Here is a 27,981-nt window from a genome sequence, read left to right on the forward strand (position 1 = left end):
CCCTCTGCCACAGGCAGGGCCACCAGCCTCCGCCTTTCATACCAGCCCAGGCTGCCCAGGGCCCATCCAAGCTGGCCTTGAACACCTCCAGGGATGGACGGGGCATCCACAGCCTCTCTGGGCAGCTGTTCCAGCACCTCACCACTCTCTCCGTCAAGAACTTCCCCCTCACATCCAACCTCAATCTTCCCTCTCTCAACTTCAAAGCATTTCCCCTTGTCCTGCAGTTATCTACCTTTTCAAAGAGTTGACTCCCCTCCTTTTTGTAGGCTCCCTTTAGGTACTGCAGGCTGCAATGAGGTCACCCCGCAGCCTTCTTTTCTCCATGCTGAACAAGCCCAGCTCCCTCAGCCTGTCTTCATAGGGGAGGTGCTCCAGCCCCCTGATCATCTTCGTGGCTCTCCTCTGGACCTCTCCATTGATTTGGGAGTGAATCAGTTGCCCACATGGAGGGGACTGGATCCGTCTGAGTGCTGAGAGACACCACGTCTATGAGAGGTGCTGCTCAGACAGCTGTGGAGCATCCCCGTCTAGACTGAGCCAAGGTTAGACCTCAAAAAAATCATAAAATCATTGAAGTTGGAAACGAGCACTAAAATCATATAGTCCAAGCATCAGCACATCACCACCATGCCCATTAAACCATGTCCATCACATGTTTCTGTCTCACCATCGCTGCCACTACCGTGGGTTTGTGCTGCCCACCAGTTTGTGATGCTTGCTCTCAAATGCATGCAGAGCCTGAGCAGCCCTTGTGCCCCGGGAAACACCCCATCCCTGGAGGTTCTTAAGGCTAGGTTGGATGGGACCCTGGGCAACCTGATCTGGTTTGGGGCAACCAGCCCATGGCAGGGGTTGGGACTGGGTGGGCTTTAAGGTACTTTCCCACCCAAACCATCCTATGATTCTATGATTCTGTGAATGCAGGACTGGAGATGACCATCTGCTTGGAGGGAAAGACATGGACACGTCCGTTTCTCCACTCTGCTCCACTTATCCCCTTCTCCTCCATGATGCCAGCTGCCTCCTCATCCTCTGGGCTGTGCTTTCATCCCACTCAAATGGGCTACAAAGAAGTAGGAATCTGGCTGTCCTGGTGTGGCTTTCCCTTATGGGGCCATCTCCAGGTAGCCTCCCAAGCACCATTCCCCAGCCCACGTCCCTCCCAAAATCCCTCATGGTCTTGCTGCTTCTCCCATTTGCAACACAACCAGGCAAGCCACACAGTCAGGTTTTTAAAAGGGGCCTTTCTCCATTTTATTTTGCTCAATAAAAATCCTTCACAGTCAGATAGAGATAGGAGAGTGAGAGATACGTATACATATAGATCTTCATATATATTTATATATATACATACCTCTGTACAGATATATATATATTCACTGTAGAAAATCGCAAAGGCAGTAGCTCTTCACATCTTTATAACCCCATGGAAACGTACAACAGACTAGCAGTAGATTGTGAAGTGTGGTATAGTTTTAACAAGAGTTTTCTAAACGGATACACCTTCGCTGCACAAAAAAAACCCAGAATGCTGCATTTTATCTCTTCATTTTTCAACCTCTTCTCTTTAAATACACTGACCAGAGGCAAAGTCAAGACAACAGTGTTTGGAAGTGATTGGTGGACAGGAGAGACACCCAACCTTATGGAATTCTTTTTAAATACTTTATTTTTAAGTTTATATATAGATATATATATATAATTTTTTTTCTTTTTCTTTTTCTTTTTTTTTTTTTTCTTTATTCTTTTTTTTTTTTGCAAAGTCTCGTTAAACGCAGTTCAGAGAACCAGCAACAGTCAACGCAGAACAAACAGTAACAGAGTCAAGTTCAGAACACTTCTGGTTTGAATTCACAGTAAGAGCAGAGAGAGATCGAGGCTTCAAGAAACAAACAGAGGAGGGGAAGCACAAGGCTGGGGTTGAATTTACAGTCAGGCAGGTCCAAAACGTTGGACAAAGGGTCTGATGCAGAGATCCTACACACACACACACAGCCTGGAAAGCTCTGGCTGCTCTCCCACGGGGCTTTTATTGCTGGTGAGATCAGACAACAGGCTTGCTTGGGGCACAGGCTCGCCCAACCTGACATCCCACTATTGGGGAGCTGGGTTTTAGGGGCCTATTCTCCTGGAGAAGAGACACAGAAACCAGTGATTAAGAATGTGCATCTATTTTGGATGAGGAAACCCTCGCAACCGCACTGCCCTGTGCAAGGTGAAGGCTGAGAGTGAGTCCTGAAGGGCCACCTCTCAGCTCACAGCATTTATCGGGTCCACATGAGTGCAAACAAAGACACCTCGGAGGAGACCCAGCCTCCTTGGGCTGGGCTCTGCAGGGACACTGCTGTGTGGGAAAGGACTGCATAGACTCATTGGTCAGTTGTGCAGCATTTTGGCACCGGCGGCAGTGCGTTTTTGCACCGGTGTCTGAGCTCTACCTGGACATGTTTGCTCCCTTCGGCTACTGGAAGGGAACCTGTGTGCCACCATGGGCATCTTCATCTCTGAGCGAGTTCGTAGGACAGCCTGGCTCCCAGGAATGGGAAAGCCTTGTTTCCCATTGGTGCGTGGCTGTCATCAAATATGACTTTTGGGTTCAGACACCTCTGGGGACCCAGCGGCTCCCATGTCAGTGATCTGCAGTGAGCTGACTGGCTGCAGGCACCCAGTAACAGTCACGGGATGGGCACCAAAGGAGGATGGTCCACACATCCCAGGGACCCACACTGATTGCCTGCTGGACGTGGGCTCTCTGAAGGAATGGGGACCACCAGGCTTGTACATTTTTCACATTCCTAATATGGAGCCAGACCTGGCCTCACATCGCTTTTTGAAGGAGAGCCCAGAACTGGAGTTATGATGATATTTAAGAGAGCACTGGATTGCCTGCAAGTATCAGAGTTGGGAAGTGTCCTTTTTAAACCTCCCCAGAAAAACCTATTGCTTTGTGACAGAAAGCAGAGACTTTCTGCTTAGAAAAGACATCTGTAGAGGAGCCCTGAAAACACAACCATACGTGTCAGAGGTTGTCCCAGGATCCAGATCTGATGCAATCCCCCTTCATGGAGAGAAACTGGGAAGAGGCTTATCCTGAAAGTGCACAGGCTCACTTCTGTTTTGCTGACAGTTGTGCTGCCAATGTGGAACATCTGATTGGGAAGCTGGCATCTGAAAACTGCTGGATGTGATCCCAGTGCCTCATTGCCCCCATGGGGACCCAGTGGCACGGGAGCTGTGTGATCAAGGTTACTTTTATGTCCCTTACACCCCTGCCTTTGCAAAGGGTGGAAAGACTGGGGAAGCCTCAGTGCTGGCTGGGTTTAGTATTGTGATGGTTTGAAGTCCCGTGAAGTGATCTCAAAGGATTAAAGGCCACGGAGATGTTCTTCAGCATGAAGCAAGATCTCTCATGGAATTAAAACAGGGCTGATGTAGCTGACATGGGAATGATGGAGAGATGTGAGGATCAGTAGTCTAGGAAGGTCCTCTAAGGGCAGGGTCAGGGCAAGCTGCTCTCAGTGTAAGCTCCTGCTTGTTAATGGAAGTGTCTGGGAGAGCACTGGGAAAGGCAATGAGTGTTCCTGGGACAGTGTTACATCAATGAACTGAAATCAGGCAGGAGAGTCTGGAGAGCTGATGCAGAGGGGCAGCAGGACACAGGCAACATTGTGAGCAGATCTTGAATGAGGGATCTTGGTGAAAGGTAACTCTGTGAAGTGCCCTTTAAGGCTTTGACTGAAAAGATGGGGTTATAGTAACAGCAAGCAGGACATGCTCCCAGACAGAAGTGAGGGCTGCCACTGCCCATCAGCAGGCTGTTATTCCTGTCAGAAATGGAGCAGAGCTCAGCACAGCCACGGGGCAGAAGCATGGTGCAGGGGCACATGGCAGAGGCTGAGGATGCTCAGTGGTGATCTGGGGAGGGAACAAGGGGACAGTCAGAAGGACCTCTGGCTCTCACATTTTCCTGGCCCATTCACATTGAACCAGAACAGGCCTTCGACTGCTAAACTACAGACCTGTGGCTCTGAAGACAAGTGTAATGGCGCGGTGTGCATCCTTACAGATGAACTCCTTACTGCTCAAGAAAAAAGGGGAATCAGATCCATCCTGCCTGCTGAGTCCCTACTCACCCTGGGTGACACATGGAGATACTTGGCACCAAGGAGGACACTGGCATCACCAGCTGGGGACACCCTGGAACTGTGAAAAGTACCCTCCTTTCTACCCTGTCCTCTCCCTCAGCCCACATCAGCCTCTTCCTTCCTGGGAAGGCTGGGAGTCAGCTCCAAGCACACAGTCCAACGCTTTCCAGAGATCTTTGGTCACATTTCTCAGAGCTCGCTGTCTCAAGCAAGCTGTAAAGTGCCACAGTGAGGGACAGGACGGGGGTGGGTTGGTCCTTCCCATGGAGCTTGGGGGGACACCACTGGGAGCCCCAGTGCAGGAGGTTTTCTGGGGATATAAGATGGGCAGGGGGACTTCAGCCTTAACCTGGGGGCAATTGTAAGTCCTAGCTCAGGGTGAAAGCAAGCATGGAGGCAGCGCAAAGTGACACCAGGCTGCTCTCTTGGAGCTGATCCCAAGCAGATTGCTTTCCTGGGATTTGCTGAGCCTTATCCATTTTCCAGTGCAGCCAATAGAAGCTCAGAGGGTGCTGAGCACCCTCCAGATAATGCTCAGTGCTCAAATGCAACATCTGCTGCTACTTCCAACCCCTTCACTGGTGTAGAAGCCACAAAGCTTTCTTGTCTCTTCATTTAATCATCCTTATATAGAGCTGGGCTGTTACTCACATCCAAGTACACTTGTCTCCATATAACATAGCAGTGTAAGAACAACGACTGAACTCCTATCTTGAGTGGAAACCCAGAGGAGATCTCCCTGTGGCATTACACTAGTGACAGCTGGAACTCCAGCTGGTTGCCACGAGACGCTGGCAGAACCTGAGTGGGACTGTGTGAAGCAAAACGTGTGAAGCATCACAGCCAGGGAGAGAAAGAAATGCTGTCTGTGCAAAGGGTGCTACCTTAGTTGGGTGGGCACCTTGTAGCAACAGGATCACAGCAGCCTCACCGTGATGGTGGAGCAAATCAACTTCACTCCCAGGAACTGGTCAGAAGGGCTGCTTGCTCCTCTGCTTGCATCAGGAGAGCTGGTCAGCCTAAGTCCTCATGGGTGGAATTTGCTGGAGTTAATCAGTGCCCTGCATTTGTTCATATAACAGCTGTGTGCATGCAGCATGACTCAGTTTCCTGCATATGGGTTGTATTCCACTAGGAATGCTCCAGGTCTTCCCACCTCTGGCTCGTTCTTCCACAGGGCTCGGGTAATGTTGGTCTGCCCCATGTATCAGGTATCTCAGACCATCTCTAGTGGCTCTAAATCCTATCTGTGGACAATTGACCTGAACCCCTTGTGACTCAAAGCTCTTACTGTTAGAGACAAGTTATAAAACAATTTATCTCTAACTTGCTTCAGTAAAAACACTGATCACATGCAAGATTTTGAGGGCAATACCAGAACCTGAAGAATTACACCTGAGTACATCACATGGATTCCCATCAGCTCTAGAGCTGGATGAGCAAAGATGGACGGGGTACCTGGGATATGGTCAAGCCCAAACTCTCTAGGACAGAAGCTTTTTACCAACCCTGTCTGAACTTCAAAGGAGGACAAGATGTGACTCTTCTTAGCTGTTCTTCGGATATGTCATCAAAACACTATTTTGGCACCTGGGCAGCAATCAGACAACCCTGCTGCTTCCAGGTTTCGCTGGGACTGTCAAGACACATTCATCCTTGAAAAAAAAAACCAAACCCAAAAAACAAAAAAAACAAACCCTAAACATCTGGGAAAAAGATGACAGAGCAAGCCTGGAACACTGGAGGGCTTGCCTGATTGCTGCTGGGGGGATTTGGGTACGTGGGGAGCCTGTTTTTCCTGCCCCTGGACTAATGAGGAGCTCTGGTGAGAAGGTGTCCCACAGGATGATGCTGGTGCCAGTTCCTCTTGGATGTTAACGCAGTGGGGAAACGTAACGTACACCTCCTCAACATCAGATACTCAAAATTCAATCACTGTAGGAGTTCTTGAGCCACTGACTGAAAGCCTGGTTCTTGCAATGGTTAATAGGAAACCAACCTCAAATTCAGCAGGGCTGTGAAGAACGATGACCCAACAGTGAAATAGATCACTGGACCCATCTTATGGCCAGGGTACTTTCTGTTGATGGACTGTTTCCTTTTTGTGTGGTGGCTTCAAAATCATCAAGAGACAGGCATTTGAGACTTGAAACTTCTTGCATTTCTTACATTTCCTCCATGCTTTGCCCTTTATGTCCAAGGACTGCAAAACCCTTCACAAGCACAAGGCCCTGTCAGCTGCTTTGGGATGGAAGACGATACAGATGTGGAAAGAGAGGCACAGAAAGCTGAGATAACACAAGACATCATAACTTCAACCCTGACATTGTGGGGTGTTCTGCTCCATCTACAAAGCTCAGTGTATGAAATGGAGGAAGCCCAAGGATCTACCTGCTAAGGGTGTATGCAGCATATGTAGGATGTCTTTAGAGCCTCTGGCTCAGGCTGCAGCCTCTGAAACACCAAAGCAAAGAGGAGGGCTGGCATGGGGACCAAGGACCTGCTCCATTGATTCCAGCAGGTTGAAGCAGTTCTGTGCCAATGACCTTCTGCCAGGTCCTTGCTGGAGGACTGGAGTCTTGAAATACCCTGGTCTCATTGCACATCTCCATTTGTTTTACAGCTCCAGGGATCACTGCCAGCTACCAGCAGCTCCTCACTGTAGCACTGTCTGTTGACTTTGGCTGGAGGTTGGTGAAATCAGTGGAGTCCCTTCTGTCCTGCTCAGCCTCTTTGCTCAGTCTGTAGCTCACCATAACACCACATCACCCCAGCATGAAGGTCAGATCTGGTGACAGAGAGGGGAGTGCTCAGAGGGAAGGGAATGTGGAAGGAAAGTGGCTTCTGGACTTTTGTTTGAAAGGTCTTCAGCCTCTCAACACTCTGAGGTTCTTCCTTATTGTGCAGGCATCATCAGTCCAAACCCTCCCTGAAGTCACCTCATACAGGCCTCCCAAGGTATAAATTCTGCCTTTGTTCTTCTAGCTGCTCCTCAGGGAAAAGAGCCTAAATTTCCACTTGCATTGATCCTTTGGCTACTGCCCAGTCAGTACAAATCCCACTTTACAGCACTTTTTATTCTTTGCTGTAGATCATGGTAGAAAAGTGTCTGTGAAAGGGAGAATTTTGCCCACCTTTTAAAGTGAAATGCTGTGTTTTGGTGTCTGCATCATGTTCAGTGAGTGCACATGTAGGATTTGGTTATTATTCTTCTGCCAGGGCATAAGCACTTGTATGATCTTAAGCACTGTGTCTTCTTATGAATGCTCTCATACTCTGAGTTAGTAGCTGACAATTTTCTTAAGCTGGCCCTGCATTATCTCTAATCCTGGAATAGATGATGCCATGTGGGATCACGATGGGCACTATTCCAAATGGTTGTGCTGAAGGCTGATGCTCACTTCCCTCACTGCAATCTAGTGGTAGTGCTGATATGTGCTCCCTGCAGCTCCTGAGTGAGGCTTGGATGCCATTTGTAAATAGACCCTGGGCAGAGAGAATGCACCAAACTGTCTCTCTTTTGGGAATGGGTTAGTACAATTGTCCACTATTGGGAAATTGCTAAAGCTTCTGTTTGCATAAACAACCCACAGGTTTGGGGGTTCCCCAAACCTTGTTCCATTGACTGTGGGAATTCAGAGGACTCTGGAGAAAGGGAACTAGCTTGGATCTAATATTTTTTTTTTCTTTTCTGTATCCAGCATGAATATATTTAAGAACAGAGGGATCAAGGCAGAGGTGGGAGGGTATTTATGCTCCCAGGATCAGGTCACAACCCAGGAGGCAAGTGGAAATGAAGACAGAAACCACAACAAAACGAAAACACAGCATGTACCAAGCTCTGTTGAGTCTCAAACAAGGCTCCTACTGAGTAACCACTCCTTGTTGGCTTATGTTACCAGGACTAGCTCACACTGCTTCACAAGTAGGTCCTAACCTCTTGCAACCATGCTAGCCATGGGCTGCAAGAGAGAGTCATCTGCTGGAGATATGTCTGGTTTCAGTGAAATCAGCGGCCAATCTCCCACTGACTTCACTAAGACCGTTGTCTAGACAAGATACTTGATGCAAAACAGTGAGTTTGCTCATGATCCCAAGAGCTCTGCTTCGTTAGCCAATGTGGCTAAAAATGCCCTAGAAAAAAAAAAATTAAAAAAAAACCTGCCAAATTTGCACTGCTTTGCTGCACAGAAGTGCTTGGAAAACCAAAGAAACCAAGTACAACCCTCCAAAACAACCAACCAAAGAGGGGTGAATTGTAGGAGAGGGGATGGCAGCCTCTAGTGAAGTAACAGTCACGGCAGATTACAAATGAGCCAATTGACCCTCACCAGCTGTACTAGGAAAAAAAACCAAACAAAGAGATGTCGCTTTATCGATAGAAAAACAACGCACGTCCACGGTTATTTACCTACAGAGCACAGAAGAATAGAGTAAGGGTGATGGAGCTCAGTGCAAGCCACCTCACACCGCTCCTACGGTATTGTGTTATCCTTCAGAGGACCACTGGCTTGAGCAGGTAGTACATGCACAGCAATAAAAAGAATCACGGGTATTGTCCTGGTCCCACCTCAGATCTCAGTGGACTCTATTCGCTCCAGCCTGGAAGGAGTCCACGTTTTTTTCTCCTCGGTGTGCGGCGGGCTGGTGGTCTTTGTGTTCATCTCGTTCACCTTGTGCTCCAAGAGTTGGTTCTTCTGGTACATCTCCACGTAGTTCAGCTGCAGCTGCTTCTGGTACTTGATGACTTTCTCCTTCTCTTCTTGCCACGTGCGCCGTTCCTCCTCGAAGTCCATCACCTGCTGCTCCCGTTGCTGCCGCTCCAGCTTCAGCTCCGTCTGCAGCCTCTCCACCTCCTTCCGCAGCGCGTTGACGCTGTCCTCGCTGCTCTGCCTCTGCATCTTGGCCTCGTCGCTTTCACAGGCCAGCGGGTCCTGCAGCTTCTCAGCCAGGTCCCCACCAAAAGGCCCCGGAGGTCCCATGCTGGCAAGTGTCCGCTTCAGTCCTGAGACCTCCAGCTCACAGTGGTTCAGTTTTTCCCTCAGCACCTGGACCTCGCTCATCTTCCGCTGCAGCTCGCTCTCGCAGATCTCCAGGTTGACGCTCTTGGAGCTGTAGGAGTCCTTCAAGGTGAGGATTTGTTCCTCCTTCTCCCGGAGGAAGTTCTTACCTTCCTTGAGCTGTGTCCGCAGCCCCACAATCTCGTTCAGCTTCTGGGAGACGTCTGCTTGGGAATCCTTCAGTTGCTGCTTAAGCAGGGAGATCTCACCCGCCTTCTGGCACACCTGTGGGGAGAGCTTTCATGAGGCAGGGGGAAGGCAGCAAGAAGGCACCACCTTTGCTTGCCCTACAGGACCTACAGGTTGTTTCTGTAGTAGTGGGGGACATTTGGCTCTCAGGGATTTGATGGTGTTCCCAGAGTTAACCAAAAAGCTAAGCTAAGCACTGTGGTCCGCAGTGAGCTGACACCAGTGTTTCCCTCCATTCACATTCCACACATAACCACAAGCTTGTGGTGCCTGACCTTAAACCCTCTGCACAAGTTATCCCACTGGCCTCAACGGGTGCTGGACCTTGAGCAAGCCTGAGATGGAAACATCTCAGACCCAGAGACCAGCCAGGCTCTCCCGAAACACTGAGGACGTAGACAGGATGCAGAGACAGTGGATGTTAGCTATTTGCTGTATGATGCTCTCCTTCCCAAAGGTTCCTAAAGAACCCAGTTGACTTTTAGTGTTCACTGCACTGGGGGCAATCCAGGGACTGGTAGCTATTTAATTCCTTTGGGTTAGTGCATGAAGAGTGACAGCCCTCCCTGCTAAAGATCAAGGTGAGAGATGCAGCTCACTCTTGCTGAACTGGGGCTATCAAGCACAGGTTTCATCCTGACTGCCTCCAGTCTCATCCATGTGGTTAGGAACAGAAGTCCCATGCAAACACCTAGTGGAAATACCCCTGCTGTGGTGTGTGTATGTGCTGTGTAGATGGCACAGTTATTACATGACACATCTCTAGTTCTGCTTAATCCAGCAAATGTCCACAAAAGTGTTGAAAGGGATCTATAAAAATGACCAAACCCTTATTTTCCCATGGACTTGGGGGTTTCCATGTCTTTGTATTAGCAGATCTATCTCTGGATGATTGCAGAGAAAATCTGTGCTGACAGGAACCTGGGCAGGGAAGCAGCATGAAGGGACTAGCAGTGATCAGAGAGGATGAACATAATTAAAAACAGACTTGGTAGCCACCTCCAGGACTGGATGTCCTGCCTTCCTGAAGCCCCTGTCTCTTGTCACACGTGACATATTTGTCCTTTTCTCCATTTATCAGCATCTGCAAGAACCATTCCTGTTGGGAAGGATGCTCCTCCACTGCCTTCATTGCAACCTTAGTTTTTCTCAGCTGTAGAAAACTACTCTGGTGCATAATACTGAGCAAAGCCTTTAAGCTTAGCAATCCGGATGGCCCATTGTCAGCAGCTGAAGAGCTAGGATACATACCCACAGTCAGTTCCTGCAGATACCAGCTTTTTCTGGAGCTCAAAGACATAAATCTGAGTACTCACATCCACCCCAGTGTTTCTCTGCAGCAGATGCAGAACAACATCACGCTGGTTTAGCCGTAGTTACAGTGACACAGTTAATGCTCAGCTAAAAAAGTGCACAATCCCAATCGTGGGTTTACTGGAAGTGCTCTCCGTGGGCTAGCTTTTCCCAAAAGGCAGAGAAATACGTGATGAAGAACAGCTTGGATAAGAAGCAACTAACAGATTAAAACACTTAAATTTTGGTCTTTAGTTGCGTGCTGGGGAAATTTAGGCAATACAGTCTGTGGAGTCTGGAGTGTATCTCAGTCAATGAGAATAGGTGTCTACAAATTTTAGGTGTCAAGATCCATCAGCTGAATCGCATCTCTTTGCATCTCTATCACTGGGTTAGCTGCTGCAGACTGAACTAGAGCAGCAAATAATCAAAAATCATTTGGTGGTTTTACCAGTGCAGAATCAGGAAGCTTTCCAGACCTAACTTAATTGGAAGACACACAAAACCTGGGCAGAGCACCTGGTCAAAGGAGGCACCATGTTGGACAAGGCAGCCTTGCTTGTCCTGCATGTAACTTGCAGAAATTTTAGAGCAAGCCTCTAATAAGCTCTGCTGAATATCTCCAAACAGTGTGTTGCAGAGCCCTAATTAATCCCACTTCCACTGACTTTTCATCAGGATTAGCAGAATAGGGCCTTCATGATTCTAGAGCTACTTCTTTTTTTCCTCCCCACTGCAGCCTTAATGAATTTCAAGTTTCTAGCCAGTCCATGGAAGGATTAAAATTCTTTACACGATCAAGCTGAAAAAAAAAACCACCCAAACTGTGTTAGCACTGGCTATTCAAATGGGTTTTGATAAAATGTTCTAAAAATAAAAACAGAAGTAAAAAATATGTAAAGAGGAATTTGCCTTTCAGCCTTTTGAACGAGATCAACTTATTAGCAACCGAAAACAGGGCACTGCGATGGAAAGCATGAGGTCGACTTGGCTATGAGTATCATCCTTAGCTCATTTGCTTTAGATCTTCAGCAAGAACAGAAATCAAATATTTATTTGAAAAGCCATTTCAAGCTTTGCCCAAACGCAGGTGTTAGAAGAATTTAATTAAAACAGGCTTAAACCCAATTTTGGGAGGCACAAATACCTGTATGGAGAAATCTTTATTCACTGAAACTGGATTCAAATCTCCCACATTGCAGTGACCTGACTGTGAAGCCTAATTATTAACCAGCACAGGACATGCACACAAAAAAATTACTGCACTCATTTTATTTTAATTGAAAACTGTAGGTTTGAAGCTCAGACACGGAGAGGTGGCCAAAGTGTCTCCTGTTATCTACAGGCCACTCACCCACAGCTCTTGTCTTGGGCTGCTCATGGGACCAATGCAGGTACTTTGGGTTATCGATGAAAGCCTCATTCAAGATTTCTTACAACACCACGCTTACCTCCCATTTGGTCTCTTCAATCTTCGGGAGAAACTCAGCCTGCTCCTTCTTGAAAGCCACAAATTTCTTCTCCAGCTCCTCTCGCTGCTGCAGGAGTTGCCCCATGTCATCCTGGAGTTTTTTTTTCTCCTGCTGCAGCTTGAATATCTGGAGCTGCAAGGCCTGTTGCGCCCGCTGCGCCTTTTTAGAGACCTGCTGCAATTTGTTGGCGTAGTTTTGCCTGAGATCCTCCATTTCCCGCTCCCAGATCTTCTGCTTCTCCTCAAACACTTGGAAGATGGCTGCCTCGCTCTTGTCCAAGTTTCTTCTCATCTGGAGCACCTCCTGCTCCTTCTCCCACAGCCTGTCTTCCAAGTCTTGGATGATGTCGTCGGTGGAAGGAGAGTGGAAAGGCATCGTTTCGTTGAGATGGTTCAGTCTGTTGAACGACGAGGTGCTCTTGCTCGAGGAGCGGCCGCTGTCTGAGGTAGATATCCCGTTGTACCCCACGATGTTCTTGTCCGTGTAGGTCGTGCCGATGCGGTTGATGTGGCTGGTCGAGGCGCTCATGGGGCCCACGTGCTGGCTGTAGCCTGTCCCATACGTGGGCAGACTCGTTAACGAGTTACGGCCCGAATCCGAAAGGCCTCCCACTTGGTTTGTAGTCCTGTTAAGGCTGCTCTTGTCGAGTCCACTTTTGGGTGCGGATGGGCTATTGCTGTTGGCGTGGTTCAAGCTCTTTCTGTTCTCTGTCACCCCGTTGCTCTGCGGCGGGCAGAGGTTCTGCATGGAATGGAAGTTTTTAGGAACTACTGGTTTAAAGGCTGAGGGTCTAACTAAGGGCTCATTGCTCTGCAAAAGGAAAAAGGATCACGCATCAAAGACAGCAGGACGTTTGATAATGACACACACAAGAGATACATCAACACAGGCTGAGTCTGGCAGAGCTGAGGCCACTCCAGCTAGCTGGTTCAACATTTCTCAGCCTTAACACACCCCGGGTCATTTGGGATTTAACATGTGAAACCTGAGGAGTCGGCCACTCATAAATTAACACTTCATCTTCCTTGGCCCAAGTGACAAAAGAGCTTGAACCTGTCCCAAGTCTGCATGATTTTTTCCCAGAATACCCCACTGGTCCTCTTACCATTGGTTGCTCTTTGCTAAAAGAACAGCTGCCACCTGCTTACCAGACCTGATCAAAACAACTTCGATTTTGGCAGATTACATTCTGAAGGACACCTAGATTGGAAGGTGCATTTTTCTTCTGCTGAAAACTGAATTAACCCCATGGATGAACAGCTGTCCTGCTCTAGAAGCACATGGCAGTCGGCTCTCCTCTACATGGATATCATATCCTTCATGCACTGGGCAGGAGCAGGTGGGATCTACAGCCCCATCATAGTGATGCTGGGCAAGTAACGTGCTGAAGCTGCTCCTGATTTAATTTTTTTGTTTCCTGTGAACAGACACAACGCTGGAGGGAAAATGGATTGCAGCTGCAAAGGATTTACAGAGGATTTTAGAACCTCTGAAGTCTTGCACATTCCTCTCCCCATGAGTGCACCTACAGAAATAAAATTTTCCTCAAAATAGGATTGAGTCTCCCCTACTGTGGGTTGGGCTGCAGGTGAAAATTAGCCCAGAGGAACCAGCCTCGTATTTGAAAATGCCTTGCAGAAGAAACAAAACGAGTCCTGGTGAGCAGGCAAGGCTGGAGACCAAAAATCTGGCATCTGTCACGTGGGATTGAGATGGACTATGGGAGGCATCAGGTTAATGGCCCACGAGACAAGGCCACCAAACGCTGCAGAAACGACACTGCTTCTGGCAGCCTCCCCAGGACACAAATTATAGGATCTGCTGGAGCAGAGCAGCAGGCTGCATAAAACATCTGGGCTCTGGGCATCCTCTAAGCTGATATGAGCCATGAGGACTGTGCTTGGACAGGGAATAATGTTTGCAGAGGTAGTTTACAAGCCTCATCAGATTGCCCCTCACCAGATTTTGAACAGATACACACAGCTTCATTCAAGTAAGACCTTTCTGTGGCAGTGGGCTGTAGAAGATGGTTTGTAAATGGCCCCAGAATAAGAATTTGACTGATGCTGGGCTGACTGGAAATTGAAGCAGCTCCGGCTCTCCCTTCTGTCAGTAGGAGAGATAGGCACAGTAACTGAGGTGGGTTAAATAATTCAAAGAACTGGAAGCTTAGCTGTGAAAGAGTTGTTATCATGCTCTTGGATCCCTCCAGAACTAGCATTCTCCTTTGCTCAGCCCCACGAAAATAGTATTGCATTAACTGTAAATAAAAACTGCGCCATCTACATAGTAAGAACTAAGACTAATTGTCAGGATTACTCCATTGCCTGGGTTGTGCTTTTAGAGCCAAGCCACAACCAGCACACTGCTCCAGGAGGCAGGAGTTCTCACCTGGTCTAGTTTGCCGGAGATTGGCAATATCTTTGGTGGGTTACTGGGCTCTCGGTACTGGGGAGGAGGTGGCATGTTCTTCTCGTTGTTGGTGGTCACATTCCCACAGATGTCCATCTTCACCTTCTCGCTCTTACGCAGGTCGCCGTTGATGTAGAGGGAATTGGAGACCTTCTCTGACTTGTACGTCTTCTCCTCGCCGGAGTAGCGGTTGGAGATCTCCCTTGTGGAGAACCCATTGCGTGACCCCTCCATCTGCCGGCCGCTGCTCTGCGTTCGGGTCCCCACGCTCTTCATGGCAAACTCCTGGTCGTTGGCCACTCCGCTCCCCACGCTCCCCATGATGCTCCGGGAGGTGTTTTGGGATGGCCGAGGAACAAACCCGTGGAAGTGCTCTGGATTGGGGTACGTTGGGTCACTAAGAACTGGCAGCGTCTCTAGCGTGGCCATGGCAGCTCACAGGTGAGGTGGAGGCACAGGTCAGTGGCACTGGAAGAAGGAGGAAAAGCGGAGGAATTTTAAAGAGATGCCTTTTTGCCTCCATACCCTTTTGTAGATCGGCATCATGCAGAGATGAGCAGATCCATGGGCTGGGTGGCACAAGGGCAGGAGCTGTCACAGCTCAGCGTGTGGCATGCAGCAGATGATGGGGCTGCCCTCCTTTCTGTGACCTTCAACCCTCCTAAGAGGAGCAGCGCTCAGTCTGTGCCTTGGACTGACCAAAACAAGGGAGATAACATGCTGATAAATGGTTGTTTTGACCTAGTTGCAGTCCCATAACACCTATTTCTTTTCCTCTTCCATTGGAACCAGCCTTCACACGACTGGATACTGTCCCCAAGCTCTATCACCACCTGAAACCCCAGCCCTGTGATTTCAGCCCTGGCTTCAAAGACATCCAAGCTCTGTGAACATCTGTGTTTTGGGGAAACACCTGAAACATCTGTATTTTAGGGAAATTCCCCAAATAGTGGTGGTTGCATTAGTGTTGAACTTGCTAACAACTGAGGGGATCAAGGTCTAGAGCTATTGATGCCCAGACAAGTCTTGTAGGAATACAATTTATCACTTCCAAAAAAATTCAGGCCTCTTCTTGAAAATCCCTTCTGAAAATAAAGCTGTCCGTGCACTCTTGCACCCAGCCTTCAGGATCTACTCTGCATTGGGTCTTACCCCATTTCAAGAAATAAAGGCTCACAACAAACCTTTTTTGATTGCCTTATTAGATAATGAAGAATCTGACACCAAATCTTATTACACTGTACCTTTGATGCAGGATCCTGTTACCTGATACGTTGCAAGGGGAGGGAGAAGTCACATTGCTAAGTTTGGATGATTGTAATGAATCCTACAGTCTCTATATTTTGTGAAAACCAATGCACTTCTCATTTCTAACTTGCCTTGTAGGGTCTGCATGCTCTTCCCAGTGCTGCTCCAGAAGGGCTTTAGTCTATCTGGAGTCCCATCTTTGATCTACCAGCCCGTGCAGAGGTCTCTGATGCCTTCAGGTGTTTCAATTCACACTGGGCACAGCTGAACCAAGCCTTCAAGCTCTCAATTTCAGAATTTCCAAGGTGAATCATCCTGCCAGGATGGGTACTAAAGCAAGACTTAGGAGCAGTGGGGGATGCAGGTTTCCCTCTGGATGAAAAAGACACTGAGAAAGTATTGCCCTTTGGATAGAACATTGGTGATAGGGAGGCTTAGGCAGGGCTGGCAGGAAAGGGAGATCAGGAGGGTATTTCAGTGGGGTTTCCCTTCTTTTTGAGGTGGAGTTGTTAAGTCAGCTCTTCCCCAGCTCCAGCAGAAGAGCTGAGCTTATTTCTTTGGAGAGCTTACTTAGCTGTAGAGCTCAGCTCTGATGTAATATTGGTATTTATACTAATAATGGGAAACTTGTACTAATAATGGAAAAAATCATGAGTCTGTGCTGCTTGTCATTGCATTTCTACAGACTTCCTTCTGGGTTACTGCTTGTAGCCTCCTCTATGTCTCCAGAGCCCTGACCTTAAAGAAAACTGCCATGAAACGTGGTCTGAGTAAGGTGGGGCTGGCACCATGGTGCTGAAGGGAAATGATGCAGAGCCCCTCTGGGCCAAAATAGGGAAGGGAGAGAAAGTTGTGCCAGGTGGGTTGGAAAGCCAAGCTCGAGTCCTGAGTGGACCTGAAGGAGCCTCTGTGAGCTGAGACACACCAGGTGTGTCCACCTGTCCATAACAGGATGCGGCTGGTGGTGTAACCTTCTCCATACTGAAAGGACATCCAAAATCCACCCTGCAACACTGGTCTGGCACTGATGCTTTCTGCGTGATCCCCTGATTGATTCTTAGTATCTCCATCCAACACTGCAATCAGAGAGATTGCTACGAGAGGCAGTTATTTATAACAGAACACATTTACGTTTACACACTTGTGCTGATTTCTGCTCTGTCCATGGATGTGGCTCAAGGTCAGGATGGAGCTTTGGGCTCCTGGTCTGGCAGGAGGTGGCCCTGCTCATGGCAGGGGTTGGAACTGATTGGGCTTTAAGATCCCCTCCAACCCAAACCGTGCTGTGATTCTGAGGGCAGGATGAGATCATTGGAAAGTCTGATTCTTCAAAACAAAACAGAAAAGCCAGCACAAAAGCAAGCAGTGTGAGCTAGAAAAGAGAAATGTTCTTCTCTCAGGAAGGAGCTTCGGTCTGGACAGAGAGATGACAGTGACCTTTAGGCCACCATAGAGGAAGGTGACTTATCAGCTCCACCATCAGTGGTCCTCATCACAGCCTTTCTCAGCCCTCAGAGACCCCAAGGATCCCAGGGAATGGTTTTCACATCAAGAGGCTTTCGCTTAGGATCACATCCTTACAACACTGAGACATTGTGCTGACATTCCTGTTCAGCCCCAGCGACCCAAGGGCAGATGCTTCAGCTGCTGTCTCACGGCATGGGATCAAAGCTGTGTCACAGAGGCAGTCTCTGCAAATAGAACTTTTTTTTTGCATGATTTCTTCCCCCCCCCCCCCCTTCCCTTTTAACTGGAAAGAATCCAAGAAAATATTCTGAGAAAAAAAAAAACCACCAAAAAACTGGCTATTAGCTTATGTTTACTGTAAACCCAGGAGCTGATAAGCAGAGCATACGGGCAAGCATTTCAAATATGTTTTCAAGGAGATTCCAGAAGTGCCAACAGATCCCCAGCATTACAGCTTTCTTTGCCAAAAAGGGATTTTTTGGGGGGTGGGGGAGGATCTGGGGGGGAACTTTTGTTTCTTTTGGCCAGCACCAATTCTTAGCCAGTTTTTGCCTTGCTCACCCCTTAACTGAACTGTGAAATCAGGTTTTGAGCATGGCTGGGGTGAGGGATGGGTGCCATGGGAATGCTAACTAAAATTGGGTTTATGGATAATTCCCAATGAAAGAACCAGCCAGAGCTGAGCTGGGGCTGTGGCTCGCTGCCTCCACGTCTGATTTCTTCTTTCGTGGTCCTGCAGAGCTTTTCACCCTGTGCTCATCCCCAAGGACCTCAGCACACTGTGCAACAGCAGCCACAGTATTTATGAACCCCCAGATTTCATTAGATTTACGGTCCTGTGCTCCCTAGGAAGCCTCATTAAACACAACCAGTCTAATTAAAGCGTGAGGCGGACGAGATGAGGTAGCAAACAATGCAGACATCTGTCCTGCTGCTCCATCCATGGTGGGACCTCGGGACTGGAAAATTCCCACTCTGCCCTCCAGCACCTGTAAAGCTGATGCAGAACTGGGGCTGTGCTGGCTCTCTGGAGACGCAGCTGTTCTTACACTGCATTAGCAAATTAAAGATGGAGCATCAGGCCGGCGTCTGCTTTTTGGCAGGGCTACAGCCCATCTAGCGTGGCCTCCCAAGCTATTCTATTTTTTTCTCTGCAAAGAGCTTTGACTTTCACCCACCCCTGGGGAGCCTGTGAAAACTGCTTGGTTACCTTAACCCAGTTAGCTCTGCACAACCCAGATCTCCTTGGCACAAACCAAGCAGCAAACCTTGAGAAGGTTTTTTTGCTCCCAAGTTCTTTCTTTAGTTGATGAAGGAATGAGAAGCATCATGAAAGTTGGAGAAGACCTCTAGGATCACCAAATCCAAACCCACCATGCCCACGTCCCTCAGTGCCATATCTCCACGGTTCTGGAACACCTCCAGGGTCGGTGACTCCACCACTCCCTGGGCAGCTGTGCCAGTGCATCACCATTGTTTTGGAGAGGAAAGTCCCCACTTAGCATGGCTGGGTGGTGAAGAGATTCCCCAAGCCATGCAAGTAGGGTGGAAGTGGATCTGCAGGAATCACCTTGGGAGCACCAGGGCTGCCTTCTTGTCCTCACTGGGCCCTGGAGAGCACACCTGTTCTATCCCACCATCCCAATGCCCATTGCAGCTGCAGCCACCTAAGAGCCACCCCTCAGCCCTTGCTCTGCCCATGGCTCCCCAAAGCCCCTTGGCAACAGCTAACCCAAAGAAACAGACTTTCTGCAGGAGGAGAACCAAACCATTCCAGAACAATTCCTGATCTAATTGCCCCACTTCCAAGCATCTGCGTGTTCAAAAAAGCTGAAAAGAGTTTCTTTGTCTGCCTGGATCGATGCTTGCAGGCATCTTCCCAACACCACATGTCCATGGGTCCAAGCAGGTTCCCTCTCTTTCCACACCCTTCTCCATATTGCATGAGTTGCTCGTTCCATCTCACTGCAGGGTTATGCAGACTTTCCCTGAGCAGCCATGCCTTGTGCACAGTGACAATTTTGCATCTAATGCAGAAAACCTGAGGTGAGATTTCCTTCCTCTTGCATGCGGTGGGTGAGTCCTTCACGGCTGCCTCTTAGCATAGTTTTCATAGATTCCTGGGCTACAGCTCCACTGCCTTCACACTTTGCCTTATCCAAACGAGTTAGCAAACGCCTTCCAGTTAAGCAGAAGAAAAACTGCTCTCCGATAAGCAGCTGAATAGTTAACTAAGCCTAGATTATGAAGGCCTGGCTCCATTTCTGCCTGAGCAGGTTAATTGTTAACACTCTAGTAACAAAGGCCTTTGGGAGACATACCTAGGCACTGTGCCACGTGGGAGGGAAATCAATCGCTGCTCGCAGGCAGGGCAGGCGACAGCAAACAGCCTGAGAGCAATGCAGTGCATTGGAATGCTCACGTGTGGTTCCCACTTTCCTCCTCCTGCAAAGGCACCCAAAGGTCAAAAATCCCCCCCCCATGCACCTCGTAACAGGTGTGCCCACGACCTTCAGCTGTCAAGTTGGTTTGCTTGGGTTTTAATGAGCACGCAATCAGTGGAAGGGCATAAACACTCGTTTCTGTAGGACCTACACCTGCACAGTGCCTAGGGCTCTGTTGGTTTTCCAGTTTGTTGGCACTGGTGCCAGAGAGGTGTCTGGAGAACAGCAATTCTTAGAACAGTGGAATGGTTTGGGTCGGAAGGGATCTTAATAAACCATCTGGCTCCAGCTGCCATGGGCAGGAATGCCTTCCACTAGACCAGGCTGCCCAAAGCACCATCCAACCTGGCCTTGAGTCACCTTGGTCCAAGGTGATGGAGCGGGATAGGAAAAGTGTCACAGTTTGAAAGGAAAGTGCTGTGATCATATCAGCTTCTTACAGAAAGATGCATGGATGAAGAAGGGAAGACCACTAATAGGCTAGCTGTGGGATGACAGCAGACTGTAGGGAGCAAAACCACCTGTGTTTGGAGGTTAACAAGCCCTGGAGGAGAACCAGCACTGAAACGCAAAACCTGCAGTTAGGCTGGGCAAGAACCTCCTTGGAAGCCCATAGAATCATTGAGGTTTGAAAGATCAGTAAGATAATCTAGTTCAGCCACCCAGTCATGTCACTTTAGTGCAACATCTACCCTTTCCTTGAACACCTCCAGCAATGCTGACTCCACCACCTCCTTGGGCAGCCTTTTCTAATACCTCACCACTCCTTCTGAGAAGAATTTTTTCCTCATATCCAACCTGGTGTTTGAGCCTGAGTCTCAGAAAAGCACCACAACCTCAAAGGTTGCTGCTGGGGTTGGTATGGACACCCTGCATCCCCAGGAAACACCTCCAGAAGCAGTAATGAGATGGGAGCCCACCTCCTGTCCCTGCATGGAGGATTGCTGCAGAGGTTGGATGGACTTGCCTCATTTCTCCAGCAAGGTTTTCTTTGTTACTGCTGCTCATGTGCTACCTTCTTATGGCCATGCTGGGCCCAAAGCAGGCCAATCATAGAATCATTAAGACCAATAAGTTCATCTAGTCCAACTTGTTAACCCGTCCTCATCATGCCCACTAAACCACGTCCCTCAGTGTCACATCTCCATGTTTCCTGAACACCTCCAGGGATGGTGACTCCACCATTTCTACCACCATGCCCACATGAGTGCATGCAAGAAGCAGGGACACCTCTGCTCTGCTCTGATCTGGCTCCAGCATGTCAGCATCTCCTCTTCTCCTTCACCCTTCTCAAATTGCCTCACTTTGAAGAGGAAAACAGAATGAGGTTTCTCAACTGCTCGCTCCCAGGCATTCTTTCCATCCCTCAAATCATTGTTTCTGCACCTCCCCCAACTCCTTCTCCCCTCTCCTGACTTGGTGGCTGCCAGGTTTTCTTCCACCACTGAAATATGGCACAGAAGCACAGCCCTGCTTGACGTGAACCTGTCTGCGGACTGTGCAAATTGCTGACTTCCCTCCCACAAGCTTTTTCCATCGCCAGAATCCAGACAACGTCAGGAGAACTCCCTGTGCTTTCCAAGGACCTGGAGCTCTCCTCCTTTCCCCAGGCCACTCATCTCTGCCATTTGCACCATACCTACACTATCATCTCAGCTTGGGAATCCTGCTGGGAAATACTGCTTTGGGGAATAGGGGACCCACAGCAGTCCTGGAGTTACTGCTCTCAGTTAGAAGCCATCAGCCCCCAGGATGTGGCTGGGTAGGAGACATCAGGACCCACTGTGCCTCTCTGTGCATGAAGTCAGGGTGGCAGGAGATGGGACACTGAGGTCACCCTTGGGGGCTGCACTTTCTTGAGCTTCTGTGGGAAATAAAAGCAAGTGGCTCAGAAACGCTTCCTTTTCCTTTCTGCCTGCTAATGAGATAATTACAGCCTTTTGTATTCTGGGAAACTACTTTCTCATTACAGGGGCTGCATCAGCTATTTACATAATAAGCCTGAAACAAAAGAGATGAGATGAAAAGACCCAGGCAGCAATTCAGGGAGAGCTGCACTGCTGCCAAGGGGGAGCCCACAGATGGTGGCTTCCTCCATCCCCATCCATCCCTCTGCTGAGGTCAGGAGCGGGTGGCAGTGCCCAGTGTGGGACATTCCCAGCATGGGATGCTGTCTGTTCTCAGCTACAAAGGGCCTCAGCTGGGTGTCCCAAGAGTCCCACCACAGGGGATGCAATGGGTACCAAACTCTCTCATCCCTCATGTCCCAGATTCTTCATCTTGCCAGCTGGCCAAGGAACATGCCCCATCCCATATCATATTTATCTCTTCAGTTGGCCAAGGACATATGGGATACAAGCCTGTCCCATCCCATGTCCCATGTCCTAGTTCTCTCTCCCTACATCTAGCCAAAGGACACAGTAGGTACCAAAATATCCCCTCCCAGTTCCTTGTGCCCCAGCCAGCCAAGAGACACACTAGATACCAGTGTGTCCCATCCCATGTCCCAGTATCTTATCCCTCAGCCAGCCAGGGGACATGCTGGGTTGTCGAATATCAGATCCCATGCTCCATGTCTTACTTCCCTGTCACGACAACTGGCCAAGGGACACATCAGGTACCAAAATGCCCCATCCCACATCCCATGGCCAAGTTCCCTATCCCCTTAGTTGGCCAAGAGATGCTCTGAGTTCCAACCTGTCCCATGTCATGTCCTTTTTCCCCAAGCTAGCCAAGGGTTAGCACTGGATACCAGCCTGTCCCATCCCACATCCCACATCTCAGTTCCCTGTCCTTCCAGTTGTCCGAGGGACACTTTGGGAACCAACTTGTTCCATCCCACACCCCTACATGCTGTCCCCCCAGCTGCCTAAGGGACACTGTACACCAACTTATCCCCAGCATGCCAACCCCACCACCTCCCTTCCCCAATAAAGGCCCTATTGTTCTTCCTCACAAAGCCTGAATAGTGCAGCCTGCTCCACCTTCTCCAGCTAATCCTCCCGCTTTGCTATCAGTTTTCCCCCAGCTCATCGCTGTGCTGAAGGTACACACTCTGCTGCCATCAGGAAGTGGCAGGAGGGAAATCACTGCAATGCAAACTGAAACCTGTGCTGCAACAGATCAGTGGGACGTTATATCCAACCCTCTGCTCAGGAGCCGCTTGCCCAGGATCACATCCAGACGTGCTGTGGGGTTGCTACAGGTTTTGCAGTCTCCATCTGGAGGTTTTCAAGCTCCCTTCCAATGAGGGCAACCTGTGCTTGGAAGACCCCAATGGGGACCCATGTGCCTTTGGGCCACCCTCCTCCACCTGCAGCATCTCCCGATCATCCCCACTCCTTGACCCCCCATGGGATCTCCTGGGCATCCAAGCAAAATTCAGAGGGGAAGGACCATGGGGTGCCCCATTGGGCCAGGGTTGGCTGTGAACCAGCCCTGTGCCAGCCGGATTCCATCACCATGGGCCTGGCTGTGATTTATAATTAACTCACTCACAGGAATTTCAAGGGCGTGGAGCAGCTGCCTCGTGCTGCTGGGAGAAACTGTGCTCACATTTTGAGCTGGGAGCCCCCCAACAACTGATACACCACACTGAGATGTGGGGATACTGCATCCCCAGAACGAAGGGGAGCAAGGTGCTGGTGGATGCCAGCTAGATCCAAGATGAGCATGCATGGCGGGAGGGGGAGGGGATAGCATTTCCCCCCAGAGCAGCCCACAGCTTACATCCCACCACACACAGCTTGGGGACAAAGCACGTCCCACCCCGGTGCCACTCCAAGCTCTAACAAAGACCCCAAAAGCTGCTGCAAGAGGGAGAAGGAAACAAACCCCCTCCCCCCCCCAAAAAAAACCTCCCCCAACTCTTTGGGGTTTACCTGGTGCACCCAGTGCTCTGTCCTCCCGCATTCCCCGTCCTGCTGTGGGCTGTCTGCTCATCATCCACCTGCTCAGCACCCCCAGGAAAAACTCCCAAATCCTACCTGGCGTAAACAACGCGCCCGCACTTTGCTCTGCCTGATTGGCCTCCGCCAGCCCTGTGCCGTGCCTTAACTCTTTCTTTGCATCTTTGCACCCAGAGGCCAACAGTGTGAGGAGGAGGGAGGCACCCAGAGACCATCCAGCATCTCTGCATCTGTCATGGAAAGGTGCTGGGGGTTCTCACAGCACAAAGGGATGTGCGACATTTCAGGTGCCGGACCCACTACTATTAGCCCTGGGAGAGAGATTCCAGCCCAATAGCTTTGAGACAGTCTCAGCTCTTCAAAATTTGGGTTAATTCATATTTTATATCTTACAACGCATGCAAAGATTTGGGTTAATTCATATTTTACATCTCACTGACAGGCACGGAGGAGGCGGATTCTGGCTGTGTTTTCTCTGTGCCAACGCTGCCCTACCTCAACCCCAAAATCTCTGATAAAGCCACGTATCAATTAAAACAATAATTGAAAACAGAAAAAAAAAAACCCTTACTGATGGTGGGATATGATCCCTGCAGCCCATTTGCACTTTTCACATTTCAGCACAGAGGAAATGGAAGGGGCAGTTGCTGTCTCCCATGGAAGCGAGCAGTAAGCGGTCACGCTGCCCATCTGTCCATAATTGTGGCAGGTTCTGGCTTCCTTTAGGCCATTTGGACAAATAGGTTGGAGAGGTTTCCCTGTGCACACGGATAGGGGAGGTGCTGTAAGTGGGATGCTCAGTGTGGGATGCTCTATGGGCAATGCTCTACGTGGGATGCTCTAAGCATCCAGGCTTGGCTGCCAACCAATCAACTTGCACAAAGTGGCCTCAAGCCCAGGCAGAAAGAGCTCTCAGCTGTGGCCAAAGAGCAATCAAACTTCTCCTGGGGGGCCAACCAGCCCCCAGCACTCATGTGGGATTATTTGTAGTTACACAGCCACACAAAGCTGCCGTTAATTTGGACTTACTTGCTCAAGGGAATTTGCTGTCAGCAGGATGGCTGCGTGTCAAAGGAGCTGTTGGTTGCAGCCTTGCAAACACAGCATCGCCCACCACATGCTAATTGCTGCAAGAGTGGTAAAATAGCAATAATGCTAACAATAACCTAATATGGGCTACATGTGTATTTAAACTACAGCAACACACGCTGCTGGGGTGCATGGAGAAGGTGTAAATCATGCAGAAATAGATTCCTACAGAGCCTCAAGCTCTTAATTTTGCCCCTTGACTTCAGAAGTGGGGGATTCCCAAGAGGCAGTGGCTGCTTTGGGCTTTACTAGAAGACCCCCACCAGCAGGATTCATGGCTTGCACCTTGGAAATAGAAATACTGGAAAAAAGCCTTTCCCACCCCAGGGAGAACAGCTGGGGTTGTGCAGGTTGATGTTGCTTGAGGTTATGCTCATTCTTTCTTTGGGAGCTTTGCTATACCTAAGCACTTCCTGAAGATGAATAAATCACAGTGGAGGAGGCTGTGGAGAACACCAGGATCTCCACCACGACCCATGCTCCCGGCACTCTCAGACAAGCCATAAGCTTCTGAACCCTAAATTCCCATTTCTAACCAAGGACAATGAGTGTTGAACCTCCCATCCACCAGGACCACCTCCACCAAAGCCTCTGCACAGCCTGAGAGACATCAGAGACCCCCAGCTCACAGTATTCTATCTTGCAGGGGTTCTTGCACGTCCAGTTGCATCTACACCATCACGTTTTCCAGTCCCCAAAGGATATAACCACCAAGCCTCTTCGATTTTAGGTTTTATCTGGATCTACACTGCCCTTTTTGGGCAGCTATGGTCAGTTCCAGGTAGTGACCACCCTTCTCTGCCACGGGTCAGACCACGAGTCTGCCAATGCGCTTTTAAATGCTGTTTAAATTCAACCAGATCATGGTTATCAGCACAGATTGCACCCTAATTAACAACTCAGCTTGAACTCTAATTAGCATTCTGCAGAGCTCATCAGCAGGGACAACTTTCAGCCTTGTGTTAGGGGTTAGGAGTTACCCACCTGCCTACCCAGCAATGATGGACTGTGTCTTCCTGGGGGAAGATACTTTGAACACCCACCAAAACCCCAGAGTTCATCCTGGAACTCTGGACGCCCATGCCAAGAACAGCATGGATTTCCACCATGCACAAGGCTGCAAAGCATCTAGCAGTGCAGAAGAGGTTAAAATTAGAGGGGTTTGCAGATTTGGGGTGGGAGCCACAACAGAAAGAGCACCTGTAGTTGTTCAAAAACAGAAAGAAAGGAAGAAGAAGGGCAAAAGGAAAGAAGCAGATCTCCTTTCCCCGCTCAATGAATCTCCTGGACTGACTGCTATCAGATGGGACCCCAGGGACTCCTATTCATTTTTTCTCTTCTGCAGAGAAATTCTCTTGTTTGAGAATTATTTCTATGGAAATGTTCTGGTGTTTTTCTCTCTCCCTTTTTTTTTTTTCCTTCTCTTCAATGAAATAGGGTGTGTGTTGTTTTCTTTTCCAATGCCCTCTCCTTCTCTTGAATAAAATTCAGTTTTCAGAAAGAAAAAATACCGCTTTACCCCCCAACCCTCCCCCCCCTCTTTTTCTTTTCAATGCCTTTTCTTCCTCTTGAGGCAAAGAAAAATAAACTCGACTCAAAACCAAACGCTTTGTTCCTTGGATCCTTTGTTTCCCTTTTCCTTTCTCTTGCAGCAGTGGCTCTGAGCAGCTCCCTGGCGGGGTGATCTCACTCCTGCTGGAGCCATTTCGGTTCAAGATCTCTAAGCTTTGAGGTCCCCGAACTGTGGCTATAAAAGTGGTTAAGTGTTTTCTGCTCCGATCAGAGCAGGAGCAAAAATGTCAGCAGCAAGGAACGTCACCGGGTTGGGATTTTCCCCTGGGGTTTGTGGGCAGAAAGCATCAATGTGCTTGGGGAGAGATGGAAATGGGAGCAGACGCCTGGCTCCCCGCATTGGGATTTCTTCCTTAAAGAAATGCTCAGTCAAAACACCCTGATGTAGGCTAGAGCCATCCTTAGACTCCTTTATTTACAGGAGTAATCACTTTCAAAGTCTCGAGGAGATCAAAACCCCAAACCTCCCAAATGGGCACCCTGCCCTGACTGTGGGGCAGGGTTGTAAATCTCCAGAGTTTTCCAGCCAGCATCACTACAGCTTAAATTCAGTTCCAGCCCTCAGCTGGGAGCCAACTCCACTTGTTGTAGAATCACAGAATCGTTTGAGTTGGAAGGGACACTTAAAGGTCATCTAGTCCAACACCCCTGCAATGAATGGCAAAAGTAAGCAGATAGCATCCAACAAAGTAAGTGAATGGCGTCCAACAGTCTACATCCAGAAGGTCAATCTCATGCTGTAACTCCAAATCACCCCTTGGGGTGAGCTACAGCAGGGCTACAGCTTGTGGAGGGGTTTTATAGGATCACAGAATCATTAAAGATGGGAAAGATCTCTAAGATCACCAAGTCCAACCCCAACCCATTCTCACCACGCTCACTGTCCCTCAGTACCACATCCTTAGGGTTCTGGAACACCTCCAGGGATGGTGACTCACCACCTCCCTGGGCAGCTGTGCCAGTGCCTGACCACTCTTTTGGATAACAAATCTTTCCTAATATCCAACCAGAACCTCCCATGGCAGAACTTGAGGCCATTACCTCTCCTTGAGCGTTCGCAGCTTCATGTCTTGATGTACCTTGTTGTAAGCTGCCTTGAATCTGTGGCTGTTGTTTGAAGATTTGGACTAGATGATCTTAAAGGTCGCTTCCAACCTTGTGATTCTAAGATATTCCCCACTATAAAAATCACAGAATATCCTGAGCCAGAAGGGAACCACAAGAATCACCAAGTCTAACCCCTGAGATGTCATCCCTGCACCGGTCTGAAAGCTAAAACGCTGAGGGAATTTGATCGTGCTCAATAAATAAAATTGAGGCACTTCCATACTGCCCCAGAAGTGTGGATTGGAGGGGACCCTCTCCAAGTCACCGTGGAGGACTGGTGGGGGGGTCCTGATCACTGCAGAGCTGGGTTGGTGCCATTTGTTGCAAGGGGGGTGCTTTCTGTCTCCAACCCATGACAGCATCTGCTTGCTCAGCTTGAGGCAACGAGAACAAGCCAAAAGACTCTGGTTCCTGTTGTCCAGAGAGATGGTTTCCTATTCTGGCAAAGCAGCCCTGCTGGTATAAGCTGTCTCTTCCTGAGAGGGCTGTGTTGGCTCCACACTGAGCAGACAAGCTTATGCAGTGCTGGCAAGCCTGGAGCTGGTGCATAGCCCAGGCCTTCCCGTAAATCA

At 49.1% G+C, this 27,981-nt stretch overlaps 2 protein-coding genes across 7 annotated transcripts in view; one reads left to right on the forward strand and one right to left on the reverse strand.

Annotated features, from left to right (window-relative positions):
• PTPRA (protein tyrosine phosphatase receptor type A) overlaps window positions 1-27,981 on the forward strand; it is a 553,533-nt gene that overhangs the window by 126,886 nt on the left and 398,666 nt on the right. The gene's annotated exons all lie outside the window — the stretch shown is intronic.
• The window catches only part of LZTS3 (leucine zipper tumor suppressor family member 3), a 41,319-nt gene continuing 14,574 nt past the window's right edge, over window positions 1,237-27,981 (reverse strand). For 3 of the 6 annotated variants that reach the window (XM_048943636.1, XM_048943637.1, XM_048943638.1), the window contains exons 2-4: window positions 14,554-15,042; window positions 12,142-12,972; window positions 1,237-9,433 (exon numbers count right to left, since the gene is read on the reverse strand). In XM_048943636.1, coding sequence (XP_048799593.1) covers window positions 8,720-9,433; window positions 12,142-12,972; window positions 14,554-15,003 — 1,995 coding nt within the window. In that variant the 5' untranslated portion in view covers window positions 15,004-15,042 and the 3' untranslated portion in view covers window positions 1,237-8,719. Of the gene's footprint in view, window positions 9,434-12,141; window positions 12,973-14,553; window positions 15,043-19,610; window positions 23,398-23,614; window positions 24,546-27,981 lie in introns of those variants that run through there. The other 3 variants (XM_048943640.1, XM_048943635.1, XM_048943639.1) reach the window with 3 other exon arrangements.

The sequence above is a fragment of the Lagopus muta genome, chromosome 4 (genome assembly GCF_023343835.1).
Source record: "Lagopus muta isolate bLagMut1 chromosome 4, bLagMut1 primary, whole genome shotgun sequence".
Classification (NCBI taxonomy): domain Eukaryota; kingdom Metazoa; phylum Chordata; class Aves; order Galliformes; family Phasianidae; genus Lagopus; species Lagopus muta.